The sequence below is a fragment of the Sarcophilus harrisii genome, chromosome 5 (assembly GCF_902635505.1).
Source record: "Sarcophilus harrisii chromosome 5, mSarHar1.11, whole genome shotgun sequence".
NCBI lineage: Eukaryota > Metazoa > Chordata > Mammalia > Dasyuromorphia > Dasyuridae > Sarcophilus > Sarcophilus harrisii.
The window spans coordinates 202,625,894-202,641,234 of NC_045430.1; the positions used below are offsets into that span (position 1 = coordinate 202,625,894).

A 15,341-nucleotide genomic window follows, 5' to 3' on the forward strand; every position below is an offset into this window, starting at 1 on the left:
TTTCAAAGCAGAAGCTCTCTTACATCAAAAAGATGGCAATACATAGGAGGCTTTCGGTGGGTATATTTTGGGGCAGACACTAATGTTTTTTGATGACTGTTTTATGAAGCCCCCGAAACAAAAGGGCTCTTCATTACTATAAAGAGCCATCATCCTTTCCGTGCGAGAAGTCAGTAAGGGTACTGGCAAAGAGCTTCCTTGCCCTCAAGCAAGATGGCTGTTCTGGCTTCGCGCGGGGCCCCGCCCCCCGGCGGCCGGGGGAGGCCGGGGCGGAGCGGAGCGTCACATGGCCCCGGCGCGAGCAGGATTCATCCGGGCTCCCGTGCGGCCTCGCCTGTGGCAGCGCTAGGCGGCTCGGGGCCTTCAGAGGGACTTTAGACAGAAGGGGGCGGGCTGAGGAGAGAGCGAATCTTGCCGGGCGGCGGGCGGGGCGGCTGTCGGCGAAACCTGCCTGGGATCCCCGGCCCGGCTGCGGGGCGAGGTGCGTGCGGTGACAGCGCCTGCCGAGCATGGCGAGCTACCTGCCTCCTTGCGTGGTGGACTGTGGCACCGGGTAAGAGCCGCTCTCCTCGGCCCTCCTCGCCCCCGCCGTCTCCCGGGCCTTCCCCGCGCCCCCGTCCCTCACCTCGCCGCGCCACCTTTCCCTTGTCCTCCGCCCCCGATGCGCAGCCCGAGGCGTCAGGCGAGGGGCCGGGACTCTGCCTCGGCGGCGTCTCCCGCCCCTCCTCCACCACGCCCGTTTCATTCCTCTTTGGTTCCCATGCCAGTCTCGCCCCTCTCCCATCCTCCACGCTCGTTTCCCATTCCCTCATCCCCCTCCGTGTTTCTGTCCTCATCCTTGCCTCGCATCCCGCATCTTCATCCCTTATCCCCAGTCCCCGGACTCCCTCCCCGTTCCCACTCTCTCCCGTCCCTGTCCTCGCCTTCACCTCTATTTCCGCGTCCTCCTCTCTCTCTCAGGTAGACCCCTCCCCCATCCCCCATCCCCCATCCCCCATCCCCCATCCCCTAACCCCTCTATCCCCGTCCTCTCCATCTCCATTTCCCTCCCTCGTCCTATGCCTTCCGGTCATCTAAACACGCGAGGAAGCAGCAAAGTAACGCGCTCTCTCCCACAATTTTTTAACCTCTTCCCTTTCATCCAGGAACTTAATTATCCCCCCCCCCCCCCCCCAAAAAAAAATCCAATTCTTACACATGCCATTCAAGGCTTTATTCATACGGCCATTGGAAATGGGCATTCGCTGGACCACGTGGAGAGAAAAAATGTATTAGGTCAGAAATGTAGTGAGATAGCACCTAATTTAACTGTGCCTGCATTGTGTCCTTTCTCCCACTCTTAATGGATCAAATAGTAGAATTAAAGAAGGGATTCTTAACCTGGAGCCTTATTTCTTCCTTAATATTTTGATTACTGTTTTCCGGTATAATTGGATTCCTTTGTAATTATGTGTATTTTGATTGGGCATTTAACCACATTATTCTGAGGGATCCATAGGTTTCACCTAACTGCTAAAGTAGTCCATGACACAAAAATGATTGATTAAGAACCTCTGGAATAAAGAGTCTTTCAGCCTCATCCTTTTCTCATCTTGTTCAAGGTGAGAAGGTGATATTATTTTGGAGTCAATGAACTTGAGTCAGAAATCTAGCTCTGGTACTTAACTACCACTTTGACCTTGGAAAGCCATTATCTTCCCCAGCCTCAATTTCTTCCTCTGCAGATTTTGGGGGTGCTGCACTGAAAGTTCTTCATAACCCCCAAATCCAGTGACCCATTCCTGTTCATTATTCACTGGGTAGGAAAGATGTTCTGTCATCATTGGACTGCTGTCCATTTGCTAGTCTTAGTCTTCAGGAGCGGTGTGAATCACTTCTGCTTGTGTTACTTCTGTGCCTTATTTTTCCCCTCTCTTATGGACTAAGTTTCTGCTTCTCCTATATCCCTCAAAGCATCTTGGGTAACATGGTCACCTAACTTACCCTAACTGCAGGATCCTAAATAGATTTGGTGATACAATCCATCCTTTTGCAGATGAAGAAACTGAAAGTGAAGTGATTTCATTAAAGTCCCACCGATAATAGTGACAGAGTTGGGATTTAAATACAGATTCTGACTCTAATTTTTTTCCATTGTATCACACATTTTTTCCTAATAATTCCTGTCCACTACTCTTCCAATGACATAAACATATCAAGCTATTCCCTACTCTTCCTTCCCTGCCCCCATCATTCAATTCCAGTATGAAAACAACATATTCTAATCTATTTTGGTCCAATATTAAAATCACATACTCTAAAGGTTGGTTATTACAGTGCCCCTGTCTTAGGTTTATTTAAAATTTTTGAGGACCTTAAAATGCAGTGGGTGAAAATGACATATTCCATTTTTGGGGAAATCTACATTTGTGAAAGCTCTTTTTATTAGTTTTTTTTTTTTTTTTTTAACTTTCAGTGTTATTACTTCTCTTAAAATAGTACTGGTAAGAAGATTCTATATTTGAGTTCATAAGAATTCAACTCATTTAAATGCTAAGGAATTCATGTATTTTTTACTTGCCTGAGATAATCTGATTTAGACAGATGAAGTGCTAAAAGTAAATTCTCATTCTCTTGGTTTTCACACACACGTGTATCTATGTATATATGCATACATGCATATATGTACATATGTATAGACAAAAATACATATTCAAATGTAAATATATTCAAATTTGGTAATTTGAAAATTCCAGTTTATATTCTTATATAAGAATGAGGCTTGTGGTAAAATACCCTGGTATTAAATAAACATTTAAAGAACTTTAAGGAAGTTTTGAATCTTTTTTGTCACTAAATAGATCTGATTCCTTTTGATTTTCTTTCAACTTATGGGGATATAATTTTTATAAAATTTTCTACAAACTGTTTCAATCTGATCATATTTTTCTTTAGATTTTAAAACTAGAACTTGTGTTTTTGGATACTATCTATATTAACAATTATCCCTGAAATACTGTGTACTGGGAATTTTTGCAGGGTTTTTTTTTTCCCCAAAAATTAATTTGGTATGCAAAACACAAATATAGGTCAGTATTGTTAAAACTCCTGGGAAGAAATGATTGGTTTTCTCTTTCTTTTACTTTCCTTTGGAGTGTTGTTATCCTTAGTGGAGATCAGACTGAAAGAATGAAGACAATAGTAAAAGGTCTTTAACAATTTAGTATTTGTTTTTGAGAACTTTGATTTTATTTTTGGATTTGTAATACTTCTTTCATCACAAACCATTAATGGAACATGGCAATAGAGTCTATTAGTAGACGTTTAATATCTTAATTTCTTGTTAACTATTCACTTCCAGTTTTTTTTTTGATAAAGTAAAATTTCAAAATGTGATTTTTTTTTTTTTTTTGTGGGAGGAAAGGAAATGCATGTTACTGCCAGAGAAATAGTTTCAATTTAATTGCTTCAAGTACCCCAACTGTACTGCTTATGGTGTTTGTTGTTGTTGTTGAGAAAAAATAATCAAGAAGATGTGATCTGTACTATTTTAATGAATAAATAAAGCTGTTTCTGGTGTAGTTATTATTCTAGTGCCCAGAAGTAATAATGTCAGAGTTTTCCCCAGAGGGTTTGAAATAGACACACAATTCTGGTAAGCAGTGTGGGGTTTTATGAATTCCCATCTAGCATTATATTTCCAAAAAGGCTAAATAAAACTTTTTAACTTTTCTAGGATGAATGAGTTTTAATTGAACCTTATATTTGTTTCACTTTATTTGGTATAGCAACTCGATCTTTTCTCAGCCTTTGAGTTCAAGAATAAAATACTGTTAGGTTGTACCTTGTATATGTTAATTAGAGGACAATTGGATGAATGAAAATAGTGATAACCAAGAGTTATAGATATATATGTATATATGTATTAGAGAGAGTTCAAATGATTTCTCAGTTTTCTTTTCAGCCCACCATCAACATCAAAGATACCTGTAAAAGAATCTTAATATATTTTCATATAATATATGAATTCTTATTTTAATACTGGAAGGAATTTAAGACTGCCTAAGGACCATTCTATGCCAGTCTATGTAGTACATATTTTTAAATCCAAGGCAAAGAAAATATTGAATGAAAATTTTTTATTTCAAAGGAGAATTATAATTGAATTTTTGTATTAGTTGATTCCCCTGATGTGTCTACAGTTAATGACTACATCAGAATGGCTAATTGTTCCTTCACTAATTCCCCTGAAATAGTGGGTGATTACTTTTTGAATCTATTAAACAAGGAAAGTTTTCTTTTGTAACCATATTATTCTTTTTATACCCTGATTAAAGAAGTTACACTTTGATTTCTGAACAGCAATGATTTGAGTTCACTTCAAATTACCTTCTGCTTAAAGTACATGATTGTGGGAAGCATTCCAGTTATATATAAATATGTTGAGTTGACAGCAGTTAGAATAATCCACCTGACACTGCAGAATTAAAGAATCAATATGTTATTGCTGTTAAAGAGACATTGTAGAAAAAAGCTATTAAAATATTGGAGGAATTGAAAAATGGTCAAAGGATATGAACAGACAATTCTCAGATGAAGAAATTGAAACTATTTCTAGTCATATGAAAAGATGCTCCAAGTCATTATTAATCAGAGAAATGCAAATTAAGACAACTCTAAGATACCACTACACACCTGTCAGATTGGCTAAGATGACAGGAAAAATAATGATGATTGTTGGAGGGATGTGGGAAAACTGGGACATTGATTCATTGTTGGTGGAGTTGTGAAGCAGATCCAACCATTTTGGAGAGTAGTTTGGATCTATGCTCAAAAAGTTATCAAACTGTGCATACCCTTGATCCAGCAGTGTTACTACTGGGATTATATCCCAAAGAGATTATAAAGAAGGAAAGGGACCTGTATGTGCACGAGATGTTTGTGGCAGCCCTTTTGTAGTGGCTAGAAACTGGAAACTGAATGGATGTCCATCAGTTGGAGAATGGCTGAATAAATTGTAGTATATGAATATTATGGAATATTACTGTTCTGTAGAAATGACCAACAGGGTGATTTCAGAAGGCCTGGAGAGACTTACACGAACTGATGCTGAGTGAAATGAGCAGGACCAGGAGATCATTATATCTTCTACAGCAATACTAGATGATGACCAGTTCTGATGGATCAGGCCATCCTCAACGAGATCAACCAAATCATTTCTAATGGAGCAGTAATGAACTGAACTAGCTATACCCAGAAAAAGAACTCTGGGAGATGACTAAAACCATTACATTGAATTCCCAATCCCTATAGTTATGCACACCTGCATTTTTGATTTCCTTCACAAGCTAATTGTCAATAATTCAAGTCTGATTCTTTTTGTACAGCAAAATAACGTTTTAGTCATGTATACTTATTGTGTATCTAAGTTATATTTTAATATATTTTAACATCTACTGGTCATCCTGACATTTAGGGAGGGTGGGGGTAAGAGGTGAAAAATTGGAACAAGAGGTTTGGCAATTGTTAATGCTGTAAAGTTACCTATGTATATATCCTGTAAATAAAAGGCTATTAAATAAAAAAAAAAAATATTGGAGGAAATGAATTAGAGGTTACTATCAACACCTTTCAAGCCATTACCAGACTATTTTGTGCATTTGTTTGTAGACACGGGAGCCATCTTTTTTGTTTTTTTTTTCCTGCTTCTTTTCCTTGATTTTGCTAGTTCTGAGTTTTTGACTATTTGTACACTTTTCTTTCTACCTGGTAGTTAACAATTTATGGTAGAGATTCTTAAACTTTTTTAGATGTTATGAATCCATTTGGATGTCCTTTCTCAGAATAATGTTTTAAAATTCACAAAATATGTAGAATTAGAAATAAAACTAAAGTTCAATTAAAATAAAATTAAAATCTCTCTCTCTCTCTTTTTTTTAAATAGCCTTTTATTTACAGGATATATGCATGGGTAACTTTACAGCATTAACAATTGCCAAACCTCTTGTTCCAATTTTTCACCTCTTACCCCGATGGCAGGATGACCAGTAGATGTTAAATATATTAAAATATAAATTAGATACACAATAAGTATACCTGACCAAACGTTATTTTGCTGTAGAAAAAGAATCAGACTCTGAAATATTGCAATTAGCTTGTGAAGGAAATCAAAAATGCAGGTGTGCATAAATATAGGGATTAGAATTCAATGTAATGGTTTTAGTCATCTCCCAGAGTTCTTTTCTGAGGCATAGCTAGTTCAGTTCATTACTGCTCCTTTGGAAATGATTTGGTTGATCTGATTGCTGAGGATGGCCTGGTCCATCAGAACTGGTCATCATATAGTATTGTTGTTGAAGTATATAATGATCTCCTGGTCCTGCTCATTTCACTCAGCATCAGTTTGTGTAAGTCTCTCCAGGCCTTTCTGAAATTATCCTGTTGGTCATTTCTTACAGAACAGTAATATTCCATAATATTCATATACCATAATTTATTCAGCCATTCTCCAACTGATGGACATCCATTCAGTTTCAGTTTTACCACTACAAAGGGCTGCCACAAACATTAGTGCACATACAGGTCCCTTTCCCTTCTTTATAATCTCTTTGGGATATAATCCCAGTAGTAACACTGCTGGATCAAAGGGTATGCACAGTTTGATAACTTTTTGAGCATAGTTCCAAACTACTCTCCAAAATGGTTGGATTCGTTCACAACTCCACCAACAATGCATCAATGTCCCAGTTTTCCCACATCCCCTCCAACAATCATCATTATAAAATATCTCTTTAAGAAGTCCACAGATCCTAAGTTATTGTTGCCTTTAGTTTTCTATTTCTCCTCTTCCTCCAAAATGGTTGGATTCGTTCACAACTCCACCAACAATGCATCAATGTCCCAGTTTTCCCACATCCCCTCCAACAATCATCATTATAAAATATCTCTTTAAGAAGTCCACAGATCCTAAGTTATTGTTGCCTTTAGTTTTCTATTTCTCCTCTTCCTCCCTTTCTTCTTCCTTCTCTTTCCCTCTCCACTCCCCTTTTCTCTCTCCCTCTCACCCTTTTTCCTTCTCTTCCTTATTCCTTCTCGCCTTCCTTTTCTTTCTCTCTTCCTCCTTCCCTTTTTCTTTCTTCCTTTTTCTTCCTCTCTCCTTTTCCCTCCTTCCCTCTTTTCCTTCTTTTCTTCTCCTCCTCCTTTCTTCTCTGTCTCTATCTCTCTTCTCTCTCTGTCGCTCTCTTTCTCCCTCGTTCCTTCCCTGTTTCTCTCCCTTTCCTGTCCTTTTCCCTTGCCCTTTCCTTGCGTCTCCTCTTTCTCTCCTTTCCTCCTATTCCTTTTCCCCATTTAGGTTAAAATCTTTTTGATTACATTTAAAAGTCAATGTTGTTTTACTGGCCCTTGTTAGAGCAAGATATCCCTGGATAGTCATTCCTGGTTTTTTTTAGCTATGGTTCAGAAATCCATATCCCGTTCTTATCCTCTGTCTTCCTAAGGAGATGTTAACTTTTAGATCTTTCTTTCTCTTTTGAAGCTCTTACTTTTGATGGGCAGCAATGATGAAAGTCTCTTTCATGTTTCCATGTTTCTTATCCAGCATTATAATTTTTAGCAATACTTTTCTGGATTTTTTTCAGGCAGAATCAATTGTGCCATGTCATTTATTGGAAATATATAGTAGTAATTTACTTTGACATATCTTTAGGATTTCCTTGTTACTAATGGCAGTAGACATCTCTTTTGCTATCTGATTTACATAGATCCCCCTAAATTGGGAGTCTTTAACTATCACTACAAATCTCTTCTTTATTTGACTCTTACTGTATAATTTCATACTGAACAATTTTAGTGGACTCACATTATCATTCCTTAGAATACAAGTAGCTGCTACTCACTAGAACTTGCTCCAGAGTTTTATGAGAGCAATCTTTTATCCATTTTTTAGCCTCATATGTTCCTTATCTTTCCTTTCCCCTTTATATGATTTCATTTCACCTTTAGTTTTTCTGATTCTAGTTAGGATTTTTCCTACCTCTTAAAATAATTTGTTTTGTTTTTGTTGACATTTAAACCCCTGCCTGCCTTCCTCTATCTCCTACCCATCTCTCTCTCTCTCTGTAAGAAAACTTCATTTTTCCTGATTATCTGGACAGTGGAAAGGTGCTCTGCTGTAATTACTGACCCACTTACCTACTGCCTTGCCTCCTTGAGATCTCTTTTTAAAAAAATAATAGCTTTTTATTTTTGAAAATACATGCAGATAGTTTTCAACAATCATTCTTGCAAAACCTTGTGTTCCATATTTTTCTCCCTCCCTCCTTCCTTCCTCCTTTCTCTAGACAGCAAGTAATCCAATCTAGGTTAAACATGTGCAATTCATCTAAACATATTATGATCATTGAGATATTTATATGGAAATGGTCTCTGCATGAGGGCATTCTTGGAAGCATAAGAAAATGATAGGTAGATTTTTGAAGGTTATTTTCTGTAGCAGACCATACCTCTACAATCATACAACTCACTTTGAAGTGTAGAAAATATAAGATCCTATTTTATTTGTTTTTAGTTGCTTTAAAAAAAAAATTAAGGTAAAACAGAGTAGAGCTCTATAAGGTCATGTGCATTAAATAAACTCCGGTGCCATAATTATCTTTTTTCATTGACTCTCTGAATAGTAACATAAAGCAAGGCATGCAGGATACATTGTTTATTAAAGCTGTTCATTGGTATTATTGAATTTATCCTGTACAGAGTCCAAATAGAGAATTCCTTATCACTGTGGAAGTTCTTCAGATGTGCCTGTTCACAGATGACTTCATATTTAATTGCTTTAAGCCCTGGAAATAACCTAAGAGCTCCTCTTCGATAAAAACTTTTAAAAAATAGAAGAAGAATTAGAAGAATAGAAGAATAATTCAAATTGGAGAAAATAAAGTAAATAAAAATACATTTTTTTCTAGACTATGAAATGTAGTGAGATAGTGCACTGAGTTATTCAGGAGTAGATAAAATAAGGTATAACTTTAGGTCAATAATTGTAGGATTTAGAACTATTAGAAATCTCAAAAATTACCTCATCTAACCCTCTTGTTTTATGGATGAAAAAGATGATTTTTTTTTTCCCCCAAATAGTAAGTTACAGAATTTGAATTTGAATTGTTTTCTGTCAACAAATCCATTGTTCCAGTACTACTTGTTGTGCTGCCTCTTGTGCATATATCATATATGTATGTATATATATATATATATATATATATATATGTACACACACACACACACACACACACACACACTGCTTCAGAGAAACAATCTGCAAGGTTCAGAATTGGTTAAAGTGAGGAAGAAATTGCAGTAGATCACATTTGAGAACCTATGTAGTTTTCTTAGTAAAAATCCATATTAAATCTCTTATTAGAAATGAAATTAAAGTAACATAAAGGATTAATGTAGTGACATATTTAACATAAAAGATTAGTATAGTGATCCATTCTCAGGTAGCTTATATTAAAATTATTAATAAAAACTGCTGGGAAAACTGGACAGTTGGATTGGAAAAAATTAGTTTAGAGTCATATCTTCTACCCTACCCTACACTATTATATTTCACAGAACATTTAAATAATGACTGCAATAGTAGATGAGTCATAGGTGGAATAATGTAAGTATTTTTTTTTTTTTATGGAAAAGGAGATAATTTTTTTTTAATTTCTGAAGAGGCAAAGTGTTTATAATCAATCAAAAATAGAAATCATTCCTGACAGTATTTGATTTTGATTATATAAATAAAATCATATTAAAATATAAAGAAATTTATTAGAAAAATATTTTTAATGAATATATCAGGTAAAGTCAGATAGCCAGAATCCATAAATAATTAACACATATTGCATAGCCTTATCGATTTAAAAGTAAAGGATCTTTAGAGGTTATTAAATCTAAACTCCTCTTTTTACAGATGAAGAAACAGAACCAGAGACGTTAAGAGACATATTCAAGCTAACACAGGCAGTAAACAGAAGAGATGGGATATGAACTCAAGTACCATGCTGTTTCCTGTATGTTGATAGTGATCTATGAGGCTAGTAATACATACTCCATGGTGGGGGAGTGATTAAGGGACACAAAGAATTTATGAAGAAAAATACACAGACTACTAATAATCATATAAAAAATTTGTAAACTTTCTGATCAAATAATGTGGGTAGAGCTACAGGGAAACAGTACTTTAATAAATTGTTGGTGTAACTATAGACTGCTACAAACTTTGGAAAGCAATAGCTAATGTCACAAAACATCTTAACTGTTCTTGAACAGTTCTTTCCATTTCTAGGACTCTATCTCAAAAAAAAAAAAAAAAAAAAAAAAAAAAAAAAAGGACCAGATAGCATATCTGTGATCAAATGTTCATGACTTCATTATTTATAATAACAAAAAATTAAAAACATTCTGTGTATCCAGAATTTGAACAAAAGTGGAATAAAGTGTGGCATATTGTACATACATACATATACATACATATACCTACATAGTACTTTCTAAGCAAAAATCTATGTTAGATGCTGTTAAAAAATGATAAATATAAAAAAATCCAAGTAGTTTTTTTCTTGTTGGGACTTTATATAGATATGAATATTTTGTACAGCAATAGACCTATTTGCAGTAAGATTAAAAACCTGGTAATCCTTTTTGATCCAGTGATTTTATTGTTGAAAGTACCATAAAAAGGAAAGAAGAGCATACTATATTCTGAGCCTGATTCAGGTCACCTCCCTAGTAGTTTATGTTCAATACTGGAACAGATTGAGACACTGTCATTCAACAGTTAACTATAGCAGAAATATGCAACAGGGATATCCATGGGTCAAAAAGATTCCAGTTCATATAGCTAAATGAAACTCCCTTGTCTATGAATTAACCGTGGTGATCTGCCAGCCATGCATTAGAAACTACCTGGAGCTCCTGGTGGGAGGGTTTTTAAAAAAAATTTAAATGACTAGAAAGTGAGGTGAACAGCCCAGGCCTGAAGTCCCTTGAGCCTCAAGGATAGATTTAATGCCAATTGAGGGGGAAAAAATAGCCTAGATTGCATGGTAGAGAATGCTTAGGATGTTTCTTCCATCACAGGATCTTTGACAAAAATATTCATTGCTGTTCTATTTGTAATGGTGAAAAAAAATTGTTAGCAGTAGATTGTAGAGGGCCGGGAATCCATTCCAGGTCTTGAATCTTACAGTAACTTGGCTCATCAAAACTTCCTTTTCTTATTGAAATAGCAGAGACTTCTTGTCGATATAATAAATTAATAATCTAGTGATTGAAGCAAAATGTAAATACTGCTTTTTGGATTAAAGTCAACCTTTGAACTTAGGATAGAAAAAACAGCCCACAATAGAGAATAAAGGCATTTGGGAGTAATATACTTGAGACAATGGTATGATAAACTTTATCCTGATGTGTATCTCAACTATTTGCATCTCTGTTTAAGTAACCAAGACTCCGGGCTTAATCATTTATATCTTAGTAGAACTTGTTTGTTAGAGAAGACTATAGGAACTTCAAAGAGTATACTTTGTATTGTCTATTAGCATTTGAGGTATAATATTTGTTTCTGTGATCAATAAACTTTGAAGAATTCATAATTCAGACTTCTCCACCTGACCCTGGTAAATTCACACCTTTAATTCACTATAGGAGCTGGACTCCAACATCTAAATATCCAGCATTTGGAAAAAGGTTGAATAAATTATGGTATAATAATATAATAGAAGATTCCTGTGTCAAAAAGAATAATAAATTTTGAGATACAAGGAAATAAAGTAGTGCAAAGTGAGATCAGCAGGATCAGTACTCTGTACACATTGTCTGTAACCATTTTATAGAAGAATGAAAAACATGCCAGAGATAGTTAAACTTGAGATACACCCCAAAGTGGGACAAGCAAAATATTTTGTTTTCTTAATTCATTTGATTCTACCTTGTTAAATGCTAAAGGTCTAAATTTTTATTGGTTGATGGTTATTAATTTTATTAAGCTAAAAAAAGGATTTCAGAATGATTTAAAGTATAAGAGAAAGATGAAATGGTGGCTCAGAATAAGCTATGGTGTAATTAATAATACATAACTATCTTAAGGAAGGGTAAAAAGGATGTCTCAAAGTCGAGTATAACCTCTAAAGGAGACCAACCAATTTGTGTAGCAAAGATATAGTATGACAGCCTTATTGCTATACTGGTAACACTCAAATTAAAAAAACAAAACACAACAGAATATTTTCAGCAAGAACTTTAAAGTATTTGAGTGGATCCTCTTGAAAATTTACCAAACATTCAGACAAATAGAATTTCTTAAAAGGAAGAATTTTAGTTTGTGCTGGTAGAATCATCAATACCAATGATGTCACAGATATATCTGAGCATCAAAATGAAGTTCTCTTTGCATTATTTTCTATGGGTTTCTCATTTGTGGTTTTAGTTTTCAGTTAGTAGATATGATTTTATTATATTAGTTTTCTTGTATGGCTCACAAATTACTACTAGCTTGTTTTTCCAATTTCCTATTTATTTATTTATTTATTTTTTGGTTCAACAAAACTTGTAAATAATGTTTTTTTAAAAAGTTTGTAAGGTTCGATTTGGGATAAATGAAACTAATCTTGTTTTAAGAATTTTAAGTAGTCAGAAAAAACTGATGCAAAGAATGCTTTTGAGTTTGTGAATGGTTTTCTGAAAAATAAAACTAACTTTGGAAATCCATTAAGTATTTGTGACTGCTTTTTGAAATTCTTATTCACTTACTTATTTACATATTTAATTTGTTTATTTTTGCTTTTTGAAATTCTTGAAAGCATTGATTGAAGTATAGCCCAGTGAGCTTTGCTACATTCCTATATGATACTTCATCATATGTTTTTACTATTTCTTGAAAGTCAGTTTCTTGAAAGAACAGGTTTTATAGTTCTTATTAGAACTCTGGAAAATTTTGCAAATATAATATTGTATCAAAATGGAAGCTCCTTTCATCTATATCATAACTGAAGTATACCATTAGCATCTTTAACCTGAAAGTAATAATCTAAAAGTCAGCTATTTTTGCCATGACTTTTATTCTTTGAAATATAATAGGTACCAAGGAGTTCAACCATGTTTAAAGATTTTGTATAAGAAAAAAACCACTTGAATAATTATAACAAAAGCTTAAGAAAATAGATTTTTAAAAATATATCTTGAAAACTTCACATTTGGAAGTAATAGTATTTTGGACTATTTGATGAGAGCTTTCTGCCTTATCTAAGCAGTAAATGTTTCCTTAACCTCTCTTTGGCTTAAAATAATAATGTTTTAGCAGTTTTTTTCTGTAGCATATGCAATTGTTTACCAGTATATAATCCATGGTTACATAATTTTAATGGCAGTCTAAAAATCTTTCATTCCTACAGCTATGAAAAAAGATGATTAGTAACAATTATGTTTCATTGTGAATTGAGATCCTATTTACATAATTGTTCTGTCCCTAAAAAGTTCTTGAGTAGATTTTAAGAGAATAATTCTAAATGTGTTAAGATTTTATCACTGAAAGTAATCATGTGTCTGAATCCTTTTGTAAAGCAAACATTCATATCAAACTGATCTCTTTGAGGTTATGAACAGTTTTCAGATGAACAAATTGAAACTATTGATCAGAGAAATGCAAGTTAAAACAACTGTAAGATACCACTACATACCTCTCAGATTGGCCAAAATGACAAGAAAAGATAATGACGAATGTTGGAGGGGATGTGGGAAAACTGGACACTGATACATTGTTGGTGGAACTGTGAACAGATCCAACCATTCTGGAGAGTAATTTGTTAGTATGCTCAAAAAGTTATCAAATTGTGAATACCCTTTGATCCTGCAGTGTCTCTACTGGGCTTAAATCCCAGAGAGATCTTAAAGAAGGGAAAGGGACCCACATGTGCAAAAATGTTTGTGGCAGCCCTTTTCGTAGTGTCCAGAAACTGGAAACTGAAGGGATACCCATCAATTGGAGAATGACTGAATAAGTTATGGCATATGAATGTTATGGAATATTATTGTTCTATAAAAAAACAATCAGCAGGATGATTTCAGAGAGGCCTGGAGAGACTTATCTGAACTGATGCTAAGTGAAATGAGCAGAACCAGGAGATCGTTGTACATATAGGGCAACAGGATTATACGATGATCAAGTCTGATGAACGTGGCTCTTTTCAACATCATTTTCGATGATTCAAGCCAGTTCCGATGGTCTTGTGATGAAGAGAGCCATCTACATCCAGAGAGAGAACTGTATTAACTGAGTATGGATCACAACATAATATTTTCTTTTTTTTTTTTTTTTTTGGTTATTTGCTTGGTTTGTTTTTTTCATTTCTTTTTCCTTTTTGATCTGATTTTTCTTGTGCAGTATGGCAAATGTGAAAATATATGTAGAAGAAATGTATATGTTTAACCTATATTGGATTACTTGCTTTATAGGGGAGGAGGAAGGGAAAAACGTGAAGGGGGGATATGGAACATAAGATTTTGCAAGGGTGACTGTTGTAAACTATCTTTGTATATATTTTGAAAAATAAAAAATATTATAAAAATTTATCTCTGAAAACCTTGTATTTCAACATACATATAGGGACTATAAAAGAATAAACTTTTGAATTAAATTATAAGGCAAGTGTCTAATATGTATGAAGCTTTGTGTTAGCACTGGGATAAAAAGATAAAAGTAGACGAATTCTGTGATCAAGAAATTTGCAATATAGTTGAGGCTTACAGGCAATCATGATTAGGAATCATTGCTAAAAATGATTTATTTTCTCTTCCTGAATTTTCTATTTTTTCCCCAAAATATTTACTCATCCTGATTCTGATTTATATAACCTATTGCACACACAAAAAAAAAACTTAATAAAACTATCCTTGTATAGTTTTTGTCTCTTTAAATATCTCATGACCTAGGATCTTTTTTTAGTTATGACAGCTTCAATTGTAACTCATTTGCTGCAAACTTTAAAAAAATCTCCTATCAATCTCGTACTGTCACTATTACATGGGTACCACTGCTTCTTTTTGCCAGCTTTCATTCTCTTAATATATTTAAGTAGCTGCTCATATTTTTTTTTTGTCTTTTGTAAGAATTGTAATTCTCTCAAAAGAGATTAAAAAGCAAAAAGGAAAAGGATCTACGTATATAAAAATATTTATAGTGGCTCTTTTTGGGACAGCACAGATTGGACATTAAGGGAATGTCCAACAACTGAGTAATGGTTGAAGAAATTGTGGTACGTGATTATGATGGAACACTACTGTGCTGTAAGAAAAGATGAATAGGATGCTCCCAGAAATTT

General features: G+C 34.8%; 1 protein-coding gene across 2 annotated transcripts in view; it reads left to right on the forward strand.

The window, feature by feature from the left end:
• Positions 1–387: 387 nt before the first annotated feature.
• ACTR3B (actin related protein 3B) overlaps positions 388–15,341 on the forward strand; it is an 87,560-nt gene continuing 72,606 nt past the window's right edge. For both annotated transcript variants that reach the window (XM_031939495.1, XM_031939496.1), the window contains exon 1: positions 388–553. In XM_031939495.1, coding sequence (XP_031795355.1) covers positions 510–553 — 44 coding nt within the window. In that variant the 5' untranslated portion in view covers positions 388–509. The remainder of the gene's footprint in view (positions 554–15,341) is intronic.